Source organism: Eriocheir sinensis, chromosome 40 (assembly GCF_024679095.1).
Source record: "Eriocheir sinensis breed Jianghai 21 chromosome 40, ASM2467909v1, whole genome shotgun sequence".
Lineage (NCBI taxonomy): Eukaryota > Metazoa > Arthropoda > Malacostraca > Decapoda > Varunidae > Eriocheir > Eriocheir sinensis.
The window spans coordinates 13,815,750-13,839,271 of NC_066548.1; the positions used below are offsets into that span (position 1 = coordinate 13,815,750).

At 42.0% G+C, this 23,522-nt stretch overlaps 1 protein-coding gene across 6 annotated transcripts in view; it reads right to left on the minus strand.

The window, feature by feature from the left end:
- LOC127009389 (proton-coupled amino acid transporter 4-like) overlaps nt 1-23,522 on the minus strand; it is a 68,418-nt gene that overhangs the window by 8,168 nt on the left and 36,728 nt on the right. For all 6 annotated transcript variants that reach the window (XM_050882458.1, XM_050882459.1, XM_050882456.1 and 3 more), the window contains 4 exons: nt 22,793-22,969; nt 18,543-18,721; nt 5,207-5,379; nt 301-421 (listed from right to left, as the gene is read on the minus strand). In XM_050882458.1, the coding sequence (XP_050738415.1) occupies nt 301-421; nt 5,207-5,379; nt 18,543-18,721; nt 22,793-22,969 (650 nt within the window). The remainder of the gene's footprint in view (nt 1-300; nt 422-5,206; nt 5,380-18,542; nt 18,722-22,792; nt 22,970-23,522) is intronic.

Below are 23,522 nucleotides of genomic sequence, written 5' to 3' on the forward strand. Positions count from 1 at the left end.
CATAATTCTTGTTAAATCACAACACCCTCTTAAAAATTCAGTTAGATATTATACCACAGTAAGTGTAGCACACTTAATATAGGAAAAAACAACCCTATGCATAATTGTTTATTGTGTAGCACTTTACAAAACTAGTTATGAGAGCCCAGATTCAGAAAACATTCATGCAAGAAATCATGCAAATAGGATATTACCAATGTAGCCATTGCCAGCTGTCTGGCAAAGTATAATTTTGATGAGTTAGGGGTGCAACTTGATATATAAAATCTAATATTAATTGAAATAGTCAAATATTCTTACCTTGGCCAGAAAGTAACTAGTTCAATGATAGGAGGAAAGATGATGGCAAGTGTGGACGATGACACAGCTCCCACAAGTGAAATGAACAGTCCAATGTTAGGGATGGCGGCAGCAAGAATAACTGAAAGTAAATGGAATTCAGTGACTTTCGTTGTAAAGAAATTCCTATGAAATAAAGTAAATATGATTATTTCCTTACTCTTACTCCTTATCTATTAAGATGATGGTAACTTTTATTGAAATCCTAAATGCATGCACCTTCAGTTGAACCTCACTATTCACAGCCCCACCATTCCAGGTTTGTGTATTTAAAGATTTGGGGAGAAATTCATTTTAAAAACCACAGGTGAGATGTTCTTAGTGGTTCATATTGCTTATACTGTATGATATTGGAGAAAAGCAGTGTTATATATGTTTATTTTGTGCATTTACTATAGGTATGTGCAGTGCAGCACACACACACACACACGGCCAAGATGGCGGACGGACACAGCTGAACTCCTGACGCGTCTACATACTATCATCAAGCTGCGCAGGAACTAAATCCTAGACGGGAAATTAAGGTGGGAGCTGCGCTAGGTGGTAATTGTGCTGTCCAGAAGTATTAAAAGGCTGAGAACAGTGAATAACACTGAATAATGAGCAAGGAGAAGGGTTTGTTTACACTGGTAAGCAGGGGAGCCAGGACAAGGGACAATGATTTTGAAGGTTTCTCGGAAGACATGGATAGGCACGGAGACCGAGACATTATGTTGAGAAGGAGACTTATTGACTTGGAAAGGGATATGAAGGAAATGAAGGACAGTTGGAGAGAGAGGTTGACGTCCTAAAGACGAAGAAAAATGTATGGAAAAATGCATACAATGACCTGCACAAGCAGGTAACATTGAATGAGAAGAAGACAGAGGATACAGAGGTTAAAGTCAAGGAATTAAAGGAAATGCATAAAGTCTGGAAGGAGGAACAAGAAAAGGAGAATGTTAGCTTTAAGAAAATTGTGGAGGAGCAAGTCAAGGCTAAGGATGAAGCTATAACTGAAAAGGTGATCAAGGTGATGAAAGAAAAACCAGAAATAGTGAGGGACACGGTTGAAAAAAAGAAGTCTGTAGTAGTGGTGGGCATTAATGAAGAGCACATGCAGATCAAATATACAAGGGAAAAGAAAGAAAGGAAGGCAGTGGAGCAAGTAATTGAAGCAATTCAGGAAGAAGGTCATGAGCTGGTAGGGTAGATCGAAGAAGTATTCAGGCTTGGAAAGTATGAAGAAGGAGCCCAACGACCAGTAAAAATTAGATTTAGGTCTCAAGCTGCTGCGGAAGAAGTGGTGGGAAAGTCATGGAAGTGAGCAAGAACAGAGGCCTACAAAAAAAGTCTGGGTAAGAAAGGACAGAAGTGTGGAGGAAAGGAACACGATAAGAGACTTGAAGAATCAAGCTAATGAAAAGAATGAAGCAAGGTCAGAAGTGGAAAAAAAGAAGCTTTTCTGGAGAACATAAGAACATAAGAACGTAAGGAGTCTGCAAGAGGCCGGTTGGCCTATACTAGGCTCCAATAGACATGGACCAAAGGAAGTGGTACAGAAGGGAAGAGGAGACAGCTTGAAGGTGGCATTCACTAATGGGAACGGGTTAATATCGTCAACGTTGGAAATAGGAGATTACCTGAGTAAGGAAAAAACAGATGTTATGGGGATTACAGAAACCAAATTGACTGGTAGTATAGATGCATTTAACTAAAGGGGATGGTAAATATAATGTATGGATGAGAAAGAGAAAATAAATCCTCTCCTCCCAAAATTGACCTCTCTTTTTGGCCACTCCTTTGACCTCTGTTCCGGAGCAGTAAGTAGCGGGCTTTTTCTTTAATATTTTTCTTCACGCCCTTGAACTGTCTCCTTTGCTGTAAAAAATAAAAAATAAAAAATAAAAATAAAATAAATAAAAAGGAGGAGGAGTGATGCTATTGTTGAAAAAAGAATGGACAGTGGAGGGTGTCACCTATGGCTAAGGGGAAGCTGAGGTCTTGAGTGTGGGAATAAGACTGCAAAGGGGAGGATGCAGAAATATCCTAGTGGTGTATGTCCCTCCAAAAAATAATTTATGGACAGAAGAATTGTACAAGAAGTTGGAAGATACATTGGATTGCCTAAGGAGATTGCTGGAGGAGAAGGATAAGATTCTGATAATGGGAGATTTTAATTGTAAGGAAGTGTCATGGGAAAACTGGTCAATGGAAGGAAGTGAAGCTTCATGGGGGAACAAGGTTTTGGAATTGGTTATAGATAACGTCCTCACACAGTGGGTAGAGGAAAATACAAGATTCAGAGAAGACGAGCCGTCTAGATTGGACTTGATAATCACCAGGAAGCCAGATATCATAGAGGAGATGAACTATAAGAGCCCTATAGGGAAGAGCGGTCACATATTTATTGAGTACATATTACAAGAAGGAGGTAAAATAATCAGGAATGAGGACTACAGGAAAGAATGGTTTAACTTTAATAAGGCAAATTTTGAACACCTTGGGAAACATTTTGAGGAAGCACAATGGGATACTTTTTTTGAGGCTGATAATGTAGAGGAAAAATGGGCTATCTTTCTACGGATTTACAACGAAGGAGTAGAAAAGTGGGTACCAAGGATGAAAGAAGGGCAGAAATCAAGAGAAGAGTGGTATAATAGAAAGTGTGTAGATGCCAAGCAGGATAAGGAGAAGGCATGGAACAAATGGAGAAAAAATAGGAGGATGGATCTTTGGAATGCTTATGTCAAAATAAAAAGAGAAGAAAAAAGGAATTTTGAGAAAAATATTGTAGATAAGTGCAAAGACCAGCCAAAACTTTTAAAAGTTCATAAATGGAAAGTTGAAAAATAGAGATGAGATTCAGAAAGTTAAAGTTAATGGTGAAACTTTTGATAGTATAAGTGAAATAGTAGAAGTGATGAATAATTGTTCCAAACAGTGTGTTGTTAGAGTCGGCCCTACGCATACAAACGAGGCTATCTAGAATAATACGAAAGTTTGACCAAGAAGGTATAACAGGTGAATAATGGTGACAAATATTACAGTCCTCCCTTCTCCTTTATTGTGTATTTTGCAACAATAAACAATCAATTAATCAAAATCAAATTGTAATTCTCAGCAGGACATTTACTGGTCAGCAGGTGAAGTGAGTTCATGTCATTCAAAGTCTTCTAATTGTTTTCTCATATTACCATTGAAGCCCTGTAACGTATTGCTGTATTGTGTAATATTTTTTTACATCCATTTAAAGAAATAATATAACCACTTGAGAGCAAGAATTTGTACAATTTACTAATTAATGTCATTGGTAAGCTCCATTGGGGAGCCTCCGTGGCTACCAGAGCTCCGTTACCGGAGGTTCCAATCTCTGGTACTAATGCAAACAAACAGCGCCGCAAAAGACGACTGTGAAAGCAGATTTCTTGTTGGTAGCGGCGATCGCCGCTCATTGGTAACGATCAAAACAAACAAAAGTGACTGTGAAAGCGGCCCCTAGCACCACTGGCAAGTTACGCTAGTCCTCGCTGCTAGGATTTAGCATCAAACGTGTTAAGAGGCTTAGAAGAGGATTAAGAGGTTTAGAAGTGGATTAATCTTCTTCCATTTCCTCTTAACCCTTTCCATACTGTGATGCCGACGTCTGCGTCACCGTATTGAAAGGGTTAATCTAGCCTAAACATAACCCACGTAACTTGTATTTCTGTACTCACTAAATTCACATATGCATCCTCTAATGAGGATATGGTGATAAGTTTGCAGACTTGAATTCCCTTGCAGGTAAGAGGGAGGTGGTGGCTGAGTGGTTAGCATGTGGGAGCGGTGTCCTGGAGGACCCAGGTTCAAGTCTGGCCCACTGCTACAAGCTGACAATTTTCAATCATTGCCGAATGGCTTAAAACTACCTACATGCTGTCCTGAAGACCATCTATCAACTTGGACTGTAGCAAAACTCTCTGCAGTAGAGCAAAGATGAGTTCTGGGGGGCAGCATGACCCAAACAAAATGGCATCACTATAAACACTTGTTTGTACCATGAACGGGTCTGGGGCCGACCAGCAGGCCCCATCACCATACTGGTGCAACAGGCCCAATGTATATATATATATATATATATATATATATATATATATATATATATATATATATATATATATATATATATATATATATATATATATATATATATATATATATATAAAAAAAAAAAAAAAAATAATAATAATAATAATAATAATAATAATAATAATAATAATAATAATAAAATAAATAAAATAATACAGATGCAGATAACTTTTACTGTAGTCCAAAAGATGAAAGGTACTGTTTGCCTTGGATTCTGATGGCCTGTGATACATAATTTGTCATAAATAAAAACTGTTAGTATTTATAGTTATTGTAAGGGTCCAGTTAGCAGTGACTCCCTAGGCAGTCTATGCTCCTCTGACTTAAATAATTTTTTACTCTTTTGTGCAATGGTTATAACCTAGTTTTGACATGCTATTCTGACTTTAGCACCAGTAGGCTTTCTTGATGGGGGCTATTGGTTGACCCCAGCCCATTAGTGGTGCAGGCAAATATTTCATAGTGGCACTATTCTTGCTTGGCTCATGCTGCCCCCCAGAGCTCCACTTGATCTTCTTAAGAGTTTTGACACATTGATAGAGGAGTTTTGCTGGGTTAATAGGGTCATCAAAACAGTATGAGGGTAAGCTTCAGCCATTCAACGATGAATGAAAGTTGTAATTTTGTAGCGGCAGGTGGAACTTGCACCCAGGTCTCCTAAGGCACAGCACCTGCACACTGACCACTCAGCTGCTGCCTCCCAATGCATAATAAATTGCATAATAATATGCATAGTCAGTTGTTAGTTAAACATACTTACATGTAATAAGCACCAAGAATGCTCTGAAAGCATACTCTCCTAAGCACTTTGCCTTTGAAGAATGAAATCTTGGAGCAAGATGTGGCCACATTATTTCAGCAGGCACGTACAACATCAGGGAGTAAGTCAGGTAAATAGCAAGAGCCATCAACACCTTGACTAACTGTGCCAAACTGAAAATAGAGATACATTTAATACATCACATAGAGAACATAGAACTGTACATATATATTTTAATTCATTCACTTCCTCCATCTTCTATTCCTCCAGCAAGGTTGAACTGTAGATACATTTAATCTGATAAATCTGAGGATTTTTTTTTTTTACAGCAAAGGAAACAGCTCAAGGGCAAAAAAAAAGGTAACAATAATGAAAAAAAGCCCACTAGTCACTGCTCCTATAAAAAAGAGATCAGAGGAGTGGTCGAAAGAGAGGTCAATTTCGGGAGGAGAGGTGTCCTGATACTCTCCTCTTGAAAGAGTTCAAGTCGTAGGCAGGAGGAAATACAGATGAAGGAAGATTGTTCCAGAGTTTACCAGCGTGAGGGATAAAAGAGTGAAGATGCTGGTCAACTTGTGCGTAAGGGATTTTGACAGTAAAAGGATGAGCCTGAGTAGAAAGTCGTGTGCAGAGAGGCCGCAGGAGGGGGGAGGCATGCAGTTAGCAAGTTCAAAAGAGCAGTCAGTGTGAAAATATCACTAGAAGATAGAGAGGCAACATTGCGGAAGAATTTAACCCGGTAGCAGCGACGGGTCAAATTTGTGACTTCACCGTGTAGCAGCGAAGGGCCAAATTTGTGCCTTGATATAAACCCCGCAAAATAGATGATACATAATCTGATCACAAATGCTTGGATATATATTATGAAATGGTTTGTGTGAGGGGTGATTTTTTCTCATTTTTCTTGCTTGGGGGGACCATTAAGAAACATGATCCCCGCTGCTACCGGGTTAAGAGGCAGAAGAATATCAGTTAGAGGAGGGGAGTTGATGAGATGAAGAGCCTTAGACTCTACTCAGTCCAAGAGAGCTGTGTGTGTGGAGCCCTCCCACACGAGATGCATACGTACTCCATACGAGGGCGGACAAGGCCCCTGTATATGGATAGCAACTGTGCAGGGGAAAATAACTGGCAGAGATGATACAGAACGCCCAACCTCGAGGAAGCTGATTTAGTGAGAGAAGAGATGTGAAGTTTCCAGTTACCGTACTTGACGGCTCATAAGACGCACTTTTTTTCCCAAACAAACATCCCTGAAAATCACCCTGCATCTTATAAGGTCAAGGTTCAGCTCTGCGTCACTGGCTAGTGAAGTTTTAGTGCTGCAATGGCACTTAAATTAAACTGTAAACCTCTTCGCAAACGTAAACAAGGTGGCGATTGCTTTTACAGCAACAACGGCAACTCTTTTCTAAAGTGACAATGTATATCAGTAGTACTTACTACTATTTCATATAAAATGACACCAGTCAGGAAGAAAATTAAGTGACAATGCTTGCACCTAAACAAACTAGTGGACAGTTGTACATCAAACCTGACAACACGCGCAAGACACGCTACATTTCCTTAGTAGATGGGATCATTAGGGTGAGACAAACCTTCTACATAAAACTGTTTAACCTTTTCACTGCGGCCGGGCGAAAACAGCACCCCGCCCCGTATCCGGGCTGGCCGCGCGCGCCAAATTTGAAATGTTGCTACTGAATATAACAAGTTTTAAGCCATAAACTCAACATAATCATCATATATTATATATAAAAATGTGCATAATTAAATGGTGCACATAAAGAAACAAATTATTTGATAATTTTGAGATGTATGCATAAATATACAGAGAAATTTGAGTTATGTGTAGATGACATGTATCTGCTGAACTGTATTTCCTTATGTTAGTTGTGATAAAGAAATAGATTTGTGGAGAAAAGTGGAGGAGAGGGAAGGGAAGGACACAGATGTAAGATCATGGAAAATATCCCACAGATTCACTGGCAATACGCACAGATTTGACAGAGTAAAAGGTTGAAAGGCCGTCCTCCTGGAGGTGGGTCTTGTGTGTGTGTGTGTGTGTGTGTGTGTGTGTGTGTGTGCAATTCACCACCACGGCCTGATCACGAGTTGGACTCGTAATTGCCAGAAGGTACCCTCCTGACATGAGCAAGTGCTTTTTATCATCGATCTATGGGTACTGCCAGGACAGGTGTATGTATGTGTGTGTGTGTGTGTGTGTGTGACAGAGAGAGAGAGAGAGAGAGAGAGAGAGAGAGAGAGAGAGAGAGAGAGAGAGAGAGAGAGAGAGAGAGAGAGAGAGAGAGAGAGAGAGATTTACATAGAAAATCAGACCGCACAGACAAGGTTGTCTGTCCTTAAATCTAAGTGATTCTACATTAATCAGATGGCTACAAAACGTTGCATTTCAACTCTAGTTAATATTAAGTTCAAGGAAGTGAAGGTCGAGCTTGTTTTTAAAGGAGTCAATCGTGTTACACTGGACCACTGATGATGGGAGCTTATTCCATTCTCGCCCTACAATGTTGGTGAAGAAAAATTTGGTGCAGTCTGAATTTACTTGTCTACATTTGAGTTTTATGCCATTGTTCCTCGTTCACAAAGTGTCATCGATCAGTAGGAGTAGGAGGAGGAATAGGAGATCGGAGGAGTAGGTAGGAAGACACCTACCGAACGGGCGTGAGCTACTCCCGGTGAGGATATATGGGAAGTGAGGAGGGTGCTGAAGCCCTTCAAAGACCCTTCCCATGTCCTCACTAACCATTTCCCTTTTGTCTCATCAACACCAGAGAGCAGTTCAGCATGCTCTCAAAAGACAGTTCCTCTCTCTTTCTACACCACACTACATTCACACAACACACACACCTTTTCCCAAAATTCAAAATGGCTAACGAAAACACCGCCTCAGAGTCCCTGCCTGGGGGGGGGGACCATAAATTCCCCCAGGGAGGACTCCCCTTCTGGCTGCCGACTTGAGAGGTGTCCTGATAACTCCTCGAACCTCCTCCTTATCAATTTCTGCAACATTCGCGGTCTTCGTTCTAATTTTCATTCTGTGGAACACCATCTCTCTTCCTCTAAACCTCACCTTCTCTTCCTCACCGAAACACAGGTTTCTGAGGCTACTGACAGCAACCTCTACTCTGTTCCCTCCTACTATCTCTTTCCTAAATTTCAATCCAAACCTGGAGGTTGCTTCTACGTGCGCAACGACATCACTTGCTCTCGTGCCCACGACCTTGACTCTTCTGAATTTTCCACCATCTGGCTAAGACTTCATTGTCATTCTATTACTAAATACATCTGTGCTGTTTATCTCTCGCCTAGCTCTACTAACTATGTAAAATTCTTTGACTATTTGAACTCTAAAGTGGAGCACATCTTGACTCACTCTCCCTTAGCTGAAATCTCCATCTTGGGAGAGTTCAATGTTCACCACCAGCTTTGGCTTTCATCCTCTTTCACTGACCAGCCTGGTGAACAAGCCTACAACTTTGCTCTCCTCAACGACCTAGAGCAGTTGGTTCAGCACCCTACTCGTATTCCCGACCGTCTTAGAGACCGGCCCAACATTCTAGACCTCTTCCTTACCTCTAATCCTTCTGCTTACTCTGTCAAACTGTTCTCTCCGTTGGGCTCCTCCGATCATAACCTTATTTCTGTATCCTGTCCTATCGCTCCTGTACATCCTCTGGACCCACCGAAGAGGCAATGCTTCTGGCATTTTGCTTCAGCTCGGTGGGACGACCTGAGGATGTACTTTTCCGATTTCCCATGGAATGATTACTGCTTCCAGGAGAGAGACCCCTCTGTGTGTGCTCAGCGCATCACAGAGGTGATTGCCTCTGGAATGGAAGCATACATTCCACATACTTTCTCTACTCCTCATGCTAAAAAGCCTTGGTTTAATCATGCTTGTTCTCGTGCTATTAACCCCTAAAGGGCCGGCCTGGGTGGTCATCTACAACATCCACAGGACCGGCACCTCAGCACCAAACACCGAAAATAGCCTATATTCACACACTTGATTCTGCTGAACTACAATGCAATAACAAATTACTTTGTCATCATAGTCATCATCAACTCTTCTTCTTTTTAATTATTGCATGAAAACGTTTCTATGTGCTGTGGTTTTGGAGAAATATTGAGTTGAAGAGGAGAGACTTTTGGAGTTAGCGAGGCTCTTGCCCGCTCATGCTCGCTTCGCTTGTGTGGCCTTGACTAGTGCGTAATGAAAACGGATGCCCCCATGCTCTAATTCTTATATATAGTCAATACTCTAAGCTTTCTCTATGTAACACAGTCTTGTGATGTGTGGTTTGGGAGTCATTGTAGCATACTCTTCTCATTCTCGTGTTGCTCTGCTGGGCTCGGCAGGGTCTGGCAGGAAATCGGACGCGTCAGAATCCGTGTCAGTACGCCTGTCCATCGTGAGAGCGGGCAAGATTCTGAAGCAGTAGCCTAAACATATCTCTGGCAGTGTTGCCAACGAATGGTCATTGAAAATTACCGAAAAGTAAATAAATTTAGCGCGAAAAAAGCAAAGCGGCTATAACCGCCCCCAGCCCTTCCGTGGAAAAGCGGCTATAGCCGCCTCCGGCCCTTTAGGGGTTAAAGATAGAGAGGCAGCTCGCAAGAGGTTCCAGAGCCTTCGAACTCCCGCTAACTTTGATCTTTACATTTCAGCCTGGAATCGTGCCAAATCTATTCTTCGACTTACCAAAACTTCTTTTATTAATAGAAAATGTCAACACCTTGCTTCTTCTAACTCTTCCTGTGACTTCTGGCATCTAGCCAAAAATATCTCCTCCAATTTCAATTCTTCTTCTTTCCCTCCTCTCCTTAACCCTGACGGCAGCACTGCCGTCTCATCTCTCTCTAAGGCTGAACTCTTCGCTCAAACTTTCTGTAAGAACTCCACCCTGGACGATTCTGGGCATATTCCTCCTACTCATCTGCCCTCTGACTCCTTTATGCCTGTTATTAAGATTCTTCCAAATGATGTTTTCTATGCCCTCTCTGGCCTCAACTCTCAGAAGGCTTATGGACCTGATGGAGTGCCTCTTATTGTCCTTAAAAACTGTGCTTCTGTGCTGACACCCTGCCTGGTCAAACTCTTTCGTCTCTGCCTTTCAACATCTATCTTTCCTTCCTGCTGGAAGTATGCCTTTGTACAGCCTGTGCCTAAGAAGGCTGACCGTTCCAATCCCTCAAACTACCGCCCTATAGCTTTACTTTCCTGTCTATCTAAAGCTTTTGAATCAATCCTTAACTGGAAGATTCAAAAGCACCTTTCCACTTCTAACCTTCTATATGATCGCCAGTATGGATTCCGCAAGGGGCGTTCTACTGGCGATCTTCTTGCTCTCTTAACTGACTCTTGGTCATCCTCTCTTAGCTGTTTCGGTGAAACTTTCTCTGTTGCGCTAGACATATCGAAAGCCTTCGATAGAGTCTGGCACCAGTCTTTGCTTTCTAAACTGCCCTCTTTCGGATTCTATCCCTCTCTCTGTTCCTTTATCTCCAGTTTCCTTTCCGGCCGTTCTATCTCTGCGGTGGTAGACGGTCACTGCTTTTCCCCTAAACCTATCAACAATGGCGTTCCACAGGGCTCTGTCCAATCACCCACTCTCTTCCTATTATTCATCAATGATCTTTCCATAACAAACTGTCCTGTCCACTCATACGCCGACGACTCCACTCTGCATTATTCAACTTCTTTCAATAGAAGACCCTCTCAACAGGAATTACACAACTCCAGACTGGAGGCTGCAGAACGCTTAACCTCAGACCTTGCTATCATTTCCGATTGGGGCAGAAGGAGCCTTGTGTCCTTCAATGCCTCAAAAACTCAATTTCTCCACCTATCAACTCGACACAATCTTCCAAACACCTATCCCCTATTCTTCGACAACACTCAGCTGTCACCATCTTCAACACTAAACATCCTCGGTCTATCCTTAACTCAAAATCTTAACTGGAAACTTCATATCTCCTCTCTCGCTAAATCAGCTTCCTCGAGGTTGGGCGTTCTGTATTGTCTCCGCCAGTTCTTCTCCCCCGCGCAGTTGCTATCCATATAGAGGGGCCTTGTCCGCCCTCGTATGGAGTATACATCTCACGTGTGGGGAGGCTCCACTCACACAGCTCTTCTGGACTGAGTGGAGTCTAAGGCTCTTCGTCTCATCAGCTCTCCTCCTTCTACTGATACTCTTCTACCTCTTAAATTCCGCCGCGATGTTGCTTCTCTTTCTATCTTCTATCGATATTTCCATGCTGACTGCTCTTCTGAACTTGCTAACTGCATGCCTCCCCCCCTCCCGCGGCCCCGCTGCACACGACTTTCTACTCATGCTCATCCCTATACTGTCCAAACCCCTTATGCAAGAGTTAACCAGCATCTTCACTCTTTCATCCCTCACGCTGGTAAACTCTGGAACAATCTTCCTTCATCTGTATTTCCTCCTGCCTACGACTTGAACTCTTTCAAAAGGAGGGTATCAGGACACCTCTCCTCCCGAAATTGACCTTTCTTTCGGCCACCTCTTTTGATTCTTTTTTGGGAGCAGCGAGTAGCGGGCTTTTTTTTTACTATTGTTTTTTTTTTTTTTTTTTTTTTTTTTGGCCCTTGAGCTGTCTTTGTTGTAAAAAAAATAAAAAAAATAAATAAATAAAAAAATAAAATAAAATAAAATAAATAAAATAAACAATTTTGATCTGTCTACATTCGTGAAACCATTAAGTACAGAAGCTCCCCCGCTGTTCACGGGTATTTGGTTCCGCGAGATTTCCGTGATCCGCGAATCCGCGATCAACGCGACTATAATCAAATAGGGAAAATAGGATTTTGCTCTACCATCTTGATTGAATAAAAAAAATGGATTTCTAAGGCATTTCTAAGCATTGGTATATAGTTTTACATACACATAAATCACAAATTAAATATGGACTGTAATAATTTAACAATCACTTTGTGGTTGGTTGTGGTGAGTGTGAGCGCATAGGCGGTGGTGGTGGGCAGGCGAGTGGTGTTGCCAGCATGAGAGGCGGCGGCGTGGTGGGTTCCCAGTCCCGACCTGGGCTGCGTTTGAGAGAGGGAATCGGGCCGCACAGACCAATCCGTGTGCTCTCAAATGCGTGACGCCGCAGCACGAGTTGCCAACTCGGACCACCTCCTGCAGCTCAGTTTGGAGAGGTGGAGCGCCTCCGTGCTGTGATGACGTCATCAGTAAATATGGCGGGCAAAACAAACACATATAAGTGCTTTCATTGCATTTCACCTCTCTGTGACACCATAGCCACTGCAGCTTGCTTTTCATCCTCTGTTGCAAGGAGCCTGTCAGCCAGAACAGCTAGTGATGCATGTTTAAATGTCATCAAGAAGATCAGTGGACACCATTTTGCTGCCTGAACAGTTAGAGAGAGAGCAGCGGACGCCATTTTTTTGCCAGTGAGACGCTGTTACCATAGTAATGACAAGGCTTGACTGAGAGGTGCACAAAAGCATTTGATAGAGGGGACGCCACTAGTGACTGGCGCCCATTCTGAGTTAAATCCGTCAATCACCACTCTTTGTTGTCTGTTGCTCAACCAATTCGCGATCCATTAGTGTACTTGACCGTCAATACCTATTTGCTTTAATTTGTAAAGTAATTTATGGTGTGAGACTTCATCAAACGCTTTCTGGAAATCAAGATAGACTACGTCCAGTGATTTGGTTACATCATAAACCGTGAAGAGGTCGTTATAAAAGGTTAATAGGTTTGATAGGCAAGATATTTTGTTACGAAAGCCATGTTGTGAGTCCCCAATTAATGAGTGGCTTTCAAGGTAACTCACAATTTTGTCTCTAATTATGCTCCCAAGTAGCTTACCTACAACCGAAGTTAGACTAATGGGCCTGTAATTACCTGGTACTTTTTTGTCTCCTTTCTTAAAAATTGGCGTCACGTTAGCCTTTTTCCAATCCGAAGGGACGATGCCTTGTTGCAAGGACATATTGAATACGGTTGTGAGGGAGGAGACTATTTCGCTCTTTGTTTCTTTGAGCAGAGCAGGATATACTTTGTCAGGTCCAGGACTTTTATTTGTTTTAAGTGATTGGATTGCTTTAAGGATTTCATCGGTTGTTATTTCAAAGTTAGGCAATGCATGCTCGGGATTTACATTAATACTGGTGTTGGTTGTAGTGGTGGGAGGACTGTTAGTATTAAACACTGAGAAAAAGTAATTGTTTAAGAGGTTTGCAATGTGTTGGCTGTCAGTCACTAGTGCACCGTCACTGTTTGTTAAGGGTCCAATTCCACTTCTGATCGCCTTTCTGTTGTTTATGTAACTGAAGAAAGATTTCGGATTATTTTTACAGTTGACTGCAATATTTTCTTCATATCTACGCTTTGCCTGACATACTAATCTTTTTACTCGTCGCCTGGCATCGTTATAAAGTCTAATGTTTTCGGGCGTGCTTTGTTCTTTCTTTAGCCTGTAAAACAACTCTCTCCCTGACTGAGTGTTTAATTTCACTATTAACACAAGGTGGGCTTTTATTAGTGTTGCTTCGCTTCTCACACAAAGGGACGAATGTGTTCTGCTGAGTGAGTAAATGATTTTTAAAGCTTAGCCAGGCTTCCTCTACATTGCCGTCATCTGATAGTCTTATTTCTGTTAGTTTTTGTTGGAGTTCTACGAAGTTAGCTCTTTTGAAATTGGGCACCTTTACTTTATTTTCAGTCACCGATGTTTAAGCTCTAATGTCGACACGCACTAATTTATGATGGCAAGAACTGAGGTGTTCTCCTACCGTGACATTACTGACTAGGTTATCTTGGGTCGTTATAACAAGGTCTAGTATGTTATTTTGTCGAGTTGGTTCAGAAACCATTTGGCTTAGATAATTTTCTTCTAAAAATTTGATCATTCTATGTAACTCGCCTTCTGTACCTGACAGTGTCGCCCAGTCGATATGGGGGAGGTTAAAGTCTCCTAATATCAGTGAGTCGTTGTTATTAAGTGACTGCCTTAAAAACGCTGTACATTTCAAGATTGGCATTGAGTGATTGCCCCGGAGGCCTGTAGGGGACAGATATATTTAAATTGACTTTTGCAATGTTTACTCGCACGCACAAATGTTCAACGTTACTGTCTCTTGGTGTTCTGTCAGTGGGTTGCAAATAGCTTTTGACAAAAAGGGCGACGCCACCACCTCTACAGTTTAAACTATCTTTGTTGAAGAGTCTGTAGCCATCTATGTTGTATTCTGTACTTAAATCAATATTTGTGGTGTCGATAAATGTTTCAGTTATAGCCATTACGTCAAAATTTTCTGTCAGAGCAAGACATCTCAGTCCATCAAACTTGTTTCTTAGGCTACACGCATTGAAACTAAGGACTCTTAGGTTATCTTGAGGCTTGGTAATAGAGGTGGTGGTACTTGCGGGTTCATGGTTACGCATTTGTTGCGATGCACGGCATCTATTTACACGTGCGGGGTGGAGGGACGTGGCCGAGAGCGTTTTTTTGATCGGGTGTCAAGTACTGCGTAGTTTAGGAGCCTTCCGAATCTGGCTACCCCGATGGGGACAGGTGTATTCCGTCCCTGTGGAAGAGCTTACTCTGGCCGTAGAAATTGTCCCAGGCGTTAAAGAACTCAACGTCAAGCTCTCTGCAAAGAGTCTGGAAGCGGTTGAGAGAGAGAGAGCAGCCTATTTACTCACTTTCTCTCTCTCTCTCTCTCTCTCTCTCTCTCTCTCTCTCACACACACACACACACACACACACACACTGCAGGGAGGAGTTAGGAAGGAAGGAAGGAAGAAAGAAAACAGAGATAGTGAGATGGGTGTGACAGGGAAGGCAGGGAGGGGAGGCCGCAGCTCCCGCACGAGCCCACTTCCTAGAGCCGAGGTGGTGGTGAGACAATACACTAGCCAACCACTTGGCAACTTGAGGGAAGAGGAACTCAACACACATACACATGTATCATTTCTTTCTAATTATTTTTGTTATTTTCTGTTAGAACTGATTGTTACTGAGAAGTACAAATGCGTGCAAGACACACTTACGTTCTTACACAATAATAACATTGAAAGGTAAATAAGACACCGTATCACATACGACCTACATCCTAAGAACCACCGTACAATATCCGGGAAGAAATAACTCATATGCAGGCTAAAGCGAGCCAGGACGCAGTATACGCATCCTCAGATGTGGTACAGGGCACGAAGGGACACAGTATATGCATCCTCGTGTTGAAGGGTTTACCTTTGTTTGATTGATAAACACAAACAATATATGGATAATATTGATGAGATATTGAGAAGATAGGTTAGTATTCGATATTTACAAGTGCCTGTTTCTCCATTTTGCGCTTATCTTTTAACATTCTTACTCTACATACGTGTTCAACAAACACTGAAGCACATTCAAGTTTGAAATTTCACACTTCCTTGTTTTAAAAATGTACTAGAATATTACAACAACTAGACTTATGATGTAGAATAATAATAAAGAAATATGATGCACAAACTTTAAACCCGTTGCCCCTCTGAATGTCGCTGTTTATTTACATCTCAAAGCAGTACCCTTGAGTCTATAAGAAGGACCAATTCTGTTAGATCCCAGCAAATATTAAGGGTTTTAAATGTATAGTATTGGGATTTGATAAGGATCTGAATACATGTGAAACTTTAATATGACCTGATCATGGGGAGGACTATGAATGTCGGGTAAAAAATCTTCACTTGACACTTGTGGTTCAAACCCGTTTATGTTTTTTTTTTTTTTAATGCCTGCTGAAATTGGGGGGTGCATCTTATAAGCCGTCAAATATGGTAAGATTTTTAATCAAGGATAGACCGATGATGTTTAGTGTGGAAGAAGGTGACAGCTGAATGTTGTAGAATAAGGGATAGGAGTTTGGAAGACCATGTCGAGTTGATAGGTGGAGATATTGAGTTTTTGAGGCATTGAAGGACACAAGGTTCCTTCTGCCCCAGTCGGAAATAATAGCAAGGTTAGCAAGGTTAAGCGTTCTGCAACCTCCTGTCTAGAGTCTTGCAATTCCTGTTGTGAGGGTCCTCTGTTGAAAGAAGTTGAATAATGCAATGTAGAGTCGTCGGCATATGAGTGGATAGGACAGTTTGTTGTGGAAAGAAGATCACTGATGAATATCAGAAAGAGAGTGGGAGACTGGACAGAGCCCTGCAGGACACCACTGTTGATAGGTTTAGGGGAAGAACAGTGACCATCTACCACAGCAGAGATAGAATGGACGGAAAGGAAACTGGAGAAAAGGATAGAATCTGTATGAGGGCAGTTTAGAAAGCAAAGAGTTATGCCAGACTCTATCAAAAGCTTTTGAGACACTTAGCCCAACCGAGAAAGTTCCACTGAAACGGCTAAGAGGATGACCGTGAGTCAGTTGAGAAAGCAAAAAGATCACCAGTAGAACGCCCCTTGCAGAACCCATAATGGCAATCAGATAGAAAGTCAGAAGTGGATAGATGCTTATGAATCTTCCAGTTAAAGATAGATTTAAAAGCTTTAGAAAGACAGGAAAGTAAAGCTATAGGACGGTAGTTTGAGGGATTGGAAAGGTCACCCTTCTAAGGCACGGTGTATGTAGGCGTACTTCCAGCAGGAAGGAAAGGTAGATGTCGATAGGCTGAGACGAAAGAGTTTGATCAGACAGTGTGTTAACACGGAAGAACAGTTTTTAAGGGCAATAAGAGGCACTCCATTAGGTCCATAAACCATTTGAGGGTTGAGGCCAGAGAGGGAATAGAAAACATCATTCTTAAGAATCTTAATAACAGGCATAAAGAAGTCAGAGGGGGGATGAGTTGGAGGAATATGCCCAGAATCGTCCAGACTGGAGTTTTTAGCAAAAGTTTGAGAGAAGAGTTCAGCCTTATAAAGAGATGTGACGGCAGTGTTGCCGTCAGGATTAAGGAGAGGAGGGAAAGATGAAGTGAAATTATAGGAGATATTTTTGGCTAGGTGCCAGAAGTCTCTGGAAGAATTATATAAAGCAAGGTTGTGGCATTTTCTATTGATGAAAGTATTTTTGGTGAGTCGAAGAACAGATTTGCCATGATTCCGGGCAGAAATACACTCGGCCCTTGATTTAATGGATTAAAAAGGGGGAAGGGTGGTCCGTTGCTTAAAAAAGTCCGCTGCTTGAAAATATGTTTTTGATGTTTCTAAAGCCGGTGTCACGCTGGACAAATCCAACCAGCCTCCCTTCTTGCTCGGAACAATTTTCTTTTATGATTCGGGTGGCCAGGCGCATATGTGCGAGCAGCCCCGGCTGCGCCCCGGGCTTGAGCAGCTGACAGGCGACTGATGATGGTGGTGGTAATGATGGGTGTCGGCAGCATGACCCCTGCATCGGCGCCGCCTGGGCAGTGCTTTCGTTGGGGCCCGTGTGTGTGTGTGGCTGTGTTTATTGTGGGCCTGGGCTCCTCAATTTGCTAATTCTTGTTTTCCACATGTTGCGTGGGACTTCTTTCTTTTCTTCCATCTCTCCTTTTTCAAAAAGAAGAGATGGAAGAAAGGAAAGGGATCCCGTGCAACATGTGGAGGATGGGAATTGGCAAATTAAGAAGCCCAAACCCATAATAAACACAGCCACACACGCGTGGGCCCCAATGGGGATGCCGTTCAGGTGCCGCCAATGCAGGGGCCTCGCCGCCAATGCTCATCATTGCCATCAACATCATCAGCCGCCCGTCAGTTGTTTGGGGCCGGGCCCGGCGCATGGCTGGGGCTGTCTGCATGCGTGCGCTTGGCCGCCCGGATGGGTGGCCAAGTGCAAGATGTTGACGGTTTTCAATTTTTCCCATAAAGGCGGACACACACTATACGATGCGTACTGTCTGGTGGCCGAAAAGTAGCTGGAGCTAGAGGCCATGAGGCAGTGTGTGTGGGTGTAATTTGTGCGGTGCGGCCTCACGACACGGCCCGATGGCCTTCTGTTTAGGGTTTTGACATTTCTAAAGCCGGTGTCCATTGAGATTTTGTGGTCCGTTAAATCCGAAATCCGTTAAATCGGGGTCCGTTAAATCAAGGGTCGAGTGTATAAAGATCATGATTAGCAGGGGTGCAAAGGCTCTGGTACTTTTTGTGAGCTGCCTCTCTATCCTTATCCTTATCTACAGCCTTATCAAGTGACAGGGGGTTGTGGATTCCAATGCCTTCAATATATTAGTAAATAACCCCTTTACCAAAAAGAGTTCATGTTATTACTACGTATCTGAAATGCAAATAACCTGTAATGGCAACGAAAAATATATGGGGGTTAAAACAAAATAAAGATGGTAGTACATACTTGTCACTTGGAGGGAGATTCAAAGTGATGGAGCCATGAACTGCATCACCATACTTCAGGTAGCCAAAAAATCCAACAGCAATGTAACCACAAGTTACAAGAACCATTCCCGTGTTGAGGACACCATTAAAACCACGAAAGTCATGAGGATTGGTCATTTTCCTCTCAAGGGGAAGAACCTGTTTGTAGAAGAAACAAGCATTAGAAATAACTACTGGCAAAAGATGCATCAGCTGCACAAAAGATGCCTAAAATGTAAGTTCATTGATTTTCATTTCATTAGATAAATAATTTGAATGTTGGTTTCAAGAAACATTACTTTGATTCAATTCATTATTGATCCTCCACTATCATGCAATTATTTTGAATGACCTATCATCTGCCTATCAATAAGGCAGGTTACCAATCAGCTATAATGGAAGGGGAAATAATTGTTTCTCTACCTCTGACTTACTACTTCTCCATGCCAGCCAACATTACCCTCCCCTCCCTATATATTTCCTCCTTCTTTTCCCCTATATATGTCTCCTTCTTTTCCTAAAATTATGGACTTCTTTATGCTGTTCTCTTGTGATAAGTTTGCCTCCTGCTCTCCTACTTGCACGTGTGCATGCGTGCATACCTGCCTGCATGCATGCGTGCCTGCCTGCATGTATTTACCTAGTTGTATTTACCTAGTTGTGAAATACAGGAAAAGAGCCGTACAAGGCTCGTTCTGTCCCGTCCCCATAACGCTTATTATCCAGTTTGGCTTTAAATTCATGAATCGTTTTTGCACACACAGTCTCCTCGTCAAGTCCGTTCCATGTTGTTATGCTTCTGCATGGAAAACTGTATTTCTTGATGTCTCTCCTACAGTCGCTCTTCTTCAATTTCTTACCATTGCCTCTTGTCAAACTTCTGTCACGTTCCACTAGGTCTTCCCTGTCCAATTTCTCCAATCCCTCTTGTATCCTGTACAATCCAATCATGATTAAGTGTCCATATTAATCGCTTGTGTGGTACTTTATCAAACGTCTTCTTTAAGTCCAGATACACACAATCTGCCCAACCGTCCCTTTCCTGTATTATATCAATTACTCTTGAATAGAAACTGATCAGATTACCATATTTTGCGGCAAATAACGCGCACCTTTTTCACATAAAAATGCTTGAAAGTTTACTCTTGCGCACTATATGGCGAATGTACAAATTTTTATTGATTTTTTTTCTTCTATGGGGTGTTTTAAGGGTCTTTTTTTTTCGTCTTGTCCAATAACAACTGTAAATTTACCTTTATTATTGTTTATGATCCTTTGTAGTCCATAGCTATCTTATGATATGTTACCATAGAATACAGGGTGATCAAATAACTAGTACTATACAAAAATTAAATCGGTGGAGGATCCCCCATGCCTTGTTGCTATCCCTTTTTTCCATCGGGGCCCGGGCGCCGACACGACCCGGCTGCCATTTGCATTGTTTTGTTTTGTTTTTGTTGCCAATTCGAGCAGTACAAGCTACATATTGGAAAAAAATATCCATGTGGTCATTATTACTTATTAATATTAGTGAATATTAATATTAGTGAAAATGGGGTAAATATATATATCAGAAACTGTACATCTTGAGTCTTGTATGAGGAGTTATTTTGCAGAACACAAGCCCAGCTGCCATTTGCATTGTTTGAAAACCACACAACCACACCCATACAACAAACAGCTGCATGCCGCATGTCACCAGAACCGCATGAATTGTGTCTTGCCTAGTTGTCTGTCATAACCTTCGAGTGATGGTGAGAATAATATGCTAATTATGATATCAGAAGCTGTGCATCATCAGTATGTACGGGGATGTATTTCTCACAGCACCAGCCCGGCCGCCATTTTCATTGCTTTACTCAAGGACACTTGTCAATTCAAGCAGTACAGGTTACACCAAAAATATATAAATTTCGGGAAACTGTACATCGTCAATGTTCTTTAACTGTACATATTTTTGAGCATTTTAAGAACTTTTTTTTTCCAAAATTGTTGTCTTAAAGTTTGGGGTGCGCGTTATACGCCGGTGCGTGTTATACGCCATGAAATACGGTAGTTATACAAGACCGTCCTCCTCTGAATCCGAATAGGCTATTTGTTATTATACTGTTTTCTTCTAAATACTCCACCCATCTGTTTTTTTTATAATTTTCTCACACATCTTTGCTACTATACTTGTCAGTGACACTGGCCTACAGTACCCTCTCAAGTTTCGCGATCCTCAAGTTTAGCGCTTAGTCCTAAATTCTTACCATCACGACTTTCGTGCATTGCCGCCACGACTTCCGCGTTGCTTTGACATGTACGGGTCACATCTACCTACCGTCAGTGTCATGCGTGCTGCCTTAAAAGCCGGTGTCCAACCATTGGGGCTATGGACAACCGTGGTTGCCCGTATGCCCAACCGGGAGCGAGTTGTTGGTTGTCCTTATGAATGGAAAACGGTTGTGAGTACGAGCGTGGGTACGTGGGTACCGAACGGCTGCATGTAAACAAACAGACGACGGCAGTGGCTGAGGAGTGAGGAGCAGTGGAAGATGGCCCACCAAGAGATTCGTAAAATGGACTGGCAGAGCTGCTTTGTTTACTACTTGATTAACAAGATAAGAGAACACCCCGTGCTGTGGAACCACAGTCCAAAAATCTTTTTCTCCAGCCTATGAAAATTGTAGATCTCCCAGTGTTGTTTTCCTTTTCTTCTTCTTCTTTTGACCTGTAATGCATGGCAGCGACGGTGAAAAGTAATAGTGAAAATAGCAAAAGGGCATAGAAAAGCAAAATCAGGGAAAGAAAAGGACAGAAAAACACCTAAGTTCAGGGTGAAGTGTAGAAGTGCGCACTGTTAAGTAACTAAGGGCCGCTGTCACAGTCACTTTGTTTGTTTTGATTATTACCAATGGTGGCAATCGCCGCTTAGTATTTCATGTGAAACTGGCTGATGGGGTAGTGGTGGCTGCAGACGAAGCGCGAAATGTTGAGAGTGTGTGGTAAGTGCGGGGCTAGGCTAACCCCGCAGCCGCCATATACCCGATCGGCAAGTTTCATGTGGAAATACTATAGGGGCGTCCACCGCCATTGGTAACGATCAAAACAAACAAAATGACTGTGAAAGCGGCCCTAAGTGCATGTTGTGAAGTATAAAAGTGTGGAGAAGGAGGACCTAAGAAGCAATACAAAGCATTACAGGTCAAAAGAAGAAGAAGGTCCACTACACTGGCTGGTGTTGCGAGAAATATCTCCCCGATGAAATTAGTCATTCTGCTGTCCATCACGTATGCGCGCTGTGGGAATACACAGCATTAAAAGTATCAATTTGCCTGGTTTTGTTCTAGTCTGTCCGCTTGTGATCTTTGCAAGTGGTGAGGGAAATAAGGAAACAGTAACCAAGTTGAACCTCTCTGCGAGCTATTTTGCGGCAGTGGCAGTGGTTTACGTTCAATAGGCATTGAAAAGTCAATCATGATATTAGTGATTTCATGACACACAGAAAACTATCAGAAAAATATAGGTTTGTCCAACTGTCCCATGGCTGGTGACCGCGAGCGTCCACCCTTACTTTAGCAGACGACACCACGTGGATCACAAGCGTGTATTCAGAACTGCCAGCCAGTTGTAAGGCAGCCGCCTTCAACTGGGGCTTCAAAGCGATCTGTTCTTACTTCCCATTTTCTGCCTATTAACAAGGTACGTATTTTGAGATAACAAGGGAGTAAAGTCGAAAAAATTGTGATAACAATTAAGGGAGTAAAGTCGGACAAAGTCATTATTTTCCACAGGTTGGAACCCATAAGCGCTTTTACATGGATTTAAATACCTCGAGTTTCGCGATCCTCGAGTTTAGCGCCATACCTTCGGAATGAAGCAAGTGTGAAACTCGAGAGGGTACTGTATAGTTCAATGGATCTTCCTTACTTCCTACTTTATATATTGGGACGATGTTAGCCCTCTTCCAGTCTCTTGGTACCTTCCCTTGTGCTTGTGAGACATTAATCAAGTGTGTGTGTGTGTGTGTGTGTGTGTGTGTGTGTGTGTGCACAAGTAGTAATACAGATGAGTGTGCATGGAGGTATGTGCATTAGCTCCTCTATGCATTATTCCTATAGGTTAAACCCATGAGTTCTTCTACAATTATTCTATCAAAGAATCTAATTTAAGAACTTAACATGCTTAAGTAAATACTCTACTTTTGATACCTTTTAAAATGATTTGTACAAACAACAAATATATTACCACTCCAATGCCTTCAAAAGCATATATTGATGTTCCAAGGAAAAGAGGCAGCTGTTTCCATGACTTGAACTCAGATCGATCATATGAGGATGGAATATCCGTCAGTAAGTAGTGGAAAGTGATGGCCAGTCCCAGTCCAAGGAAAACATTGCTAAGTAAGGAGAATGGTGCCAGCACCTGTGGAAGATTTACAAGAATGTGCATTAAAATCCTTGTCAAGGATAGATAAGGGGGGTAGATTTTTTATGGATAAACTGTTAAATACACAATTATGTACCTTAACCTAACCATTGTATGAGGGCAGAGGTTATCACTTGACCATCATATTTGTATGTTTTCAGACATATAAAAGACACAAAACCACATCAGGAAATCTGCTGACAGCCAAAACCTTTTCAAATAATCATTTTATTCCTGTATAAAATCTGCTGAAATTCAAAAAGACATACCTTGCTATATCAACTAATTTCATACTAAGAAGGTATAAGCTTTTAAGAATAAAACACAAGCCCATATACCTGACATTATCAATGCAAGCAGTCTGAATCATCCTTACTGTTCATGATGGGGTCATGTTGACCTGCACTTTATCACAGAAAAACAAGTTTGCCAGTATGGCAGTATGTAATGCAAACTATAAGGATCAGAGTCGTTTCCCTAATGGTTGACCACACACAGAGGTTGTATGGCATAATAGTATTGGCAATTATACTATTTTATAATACAGTAA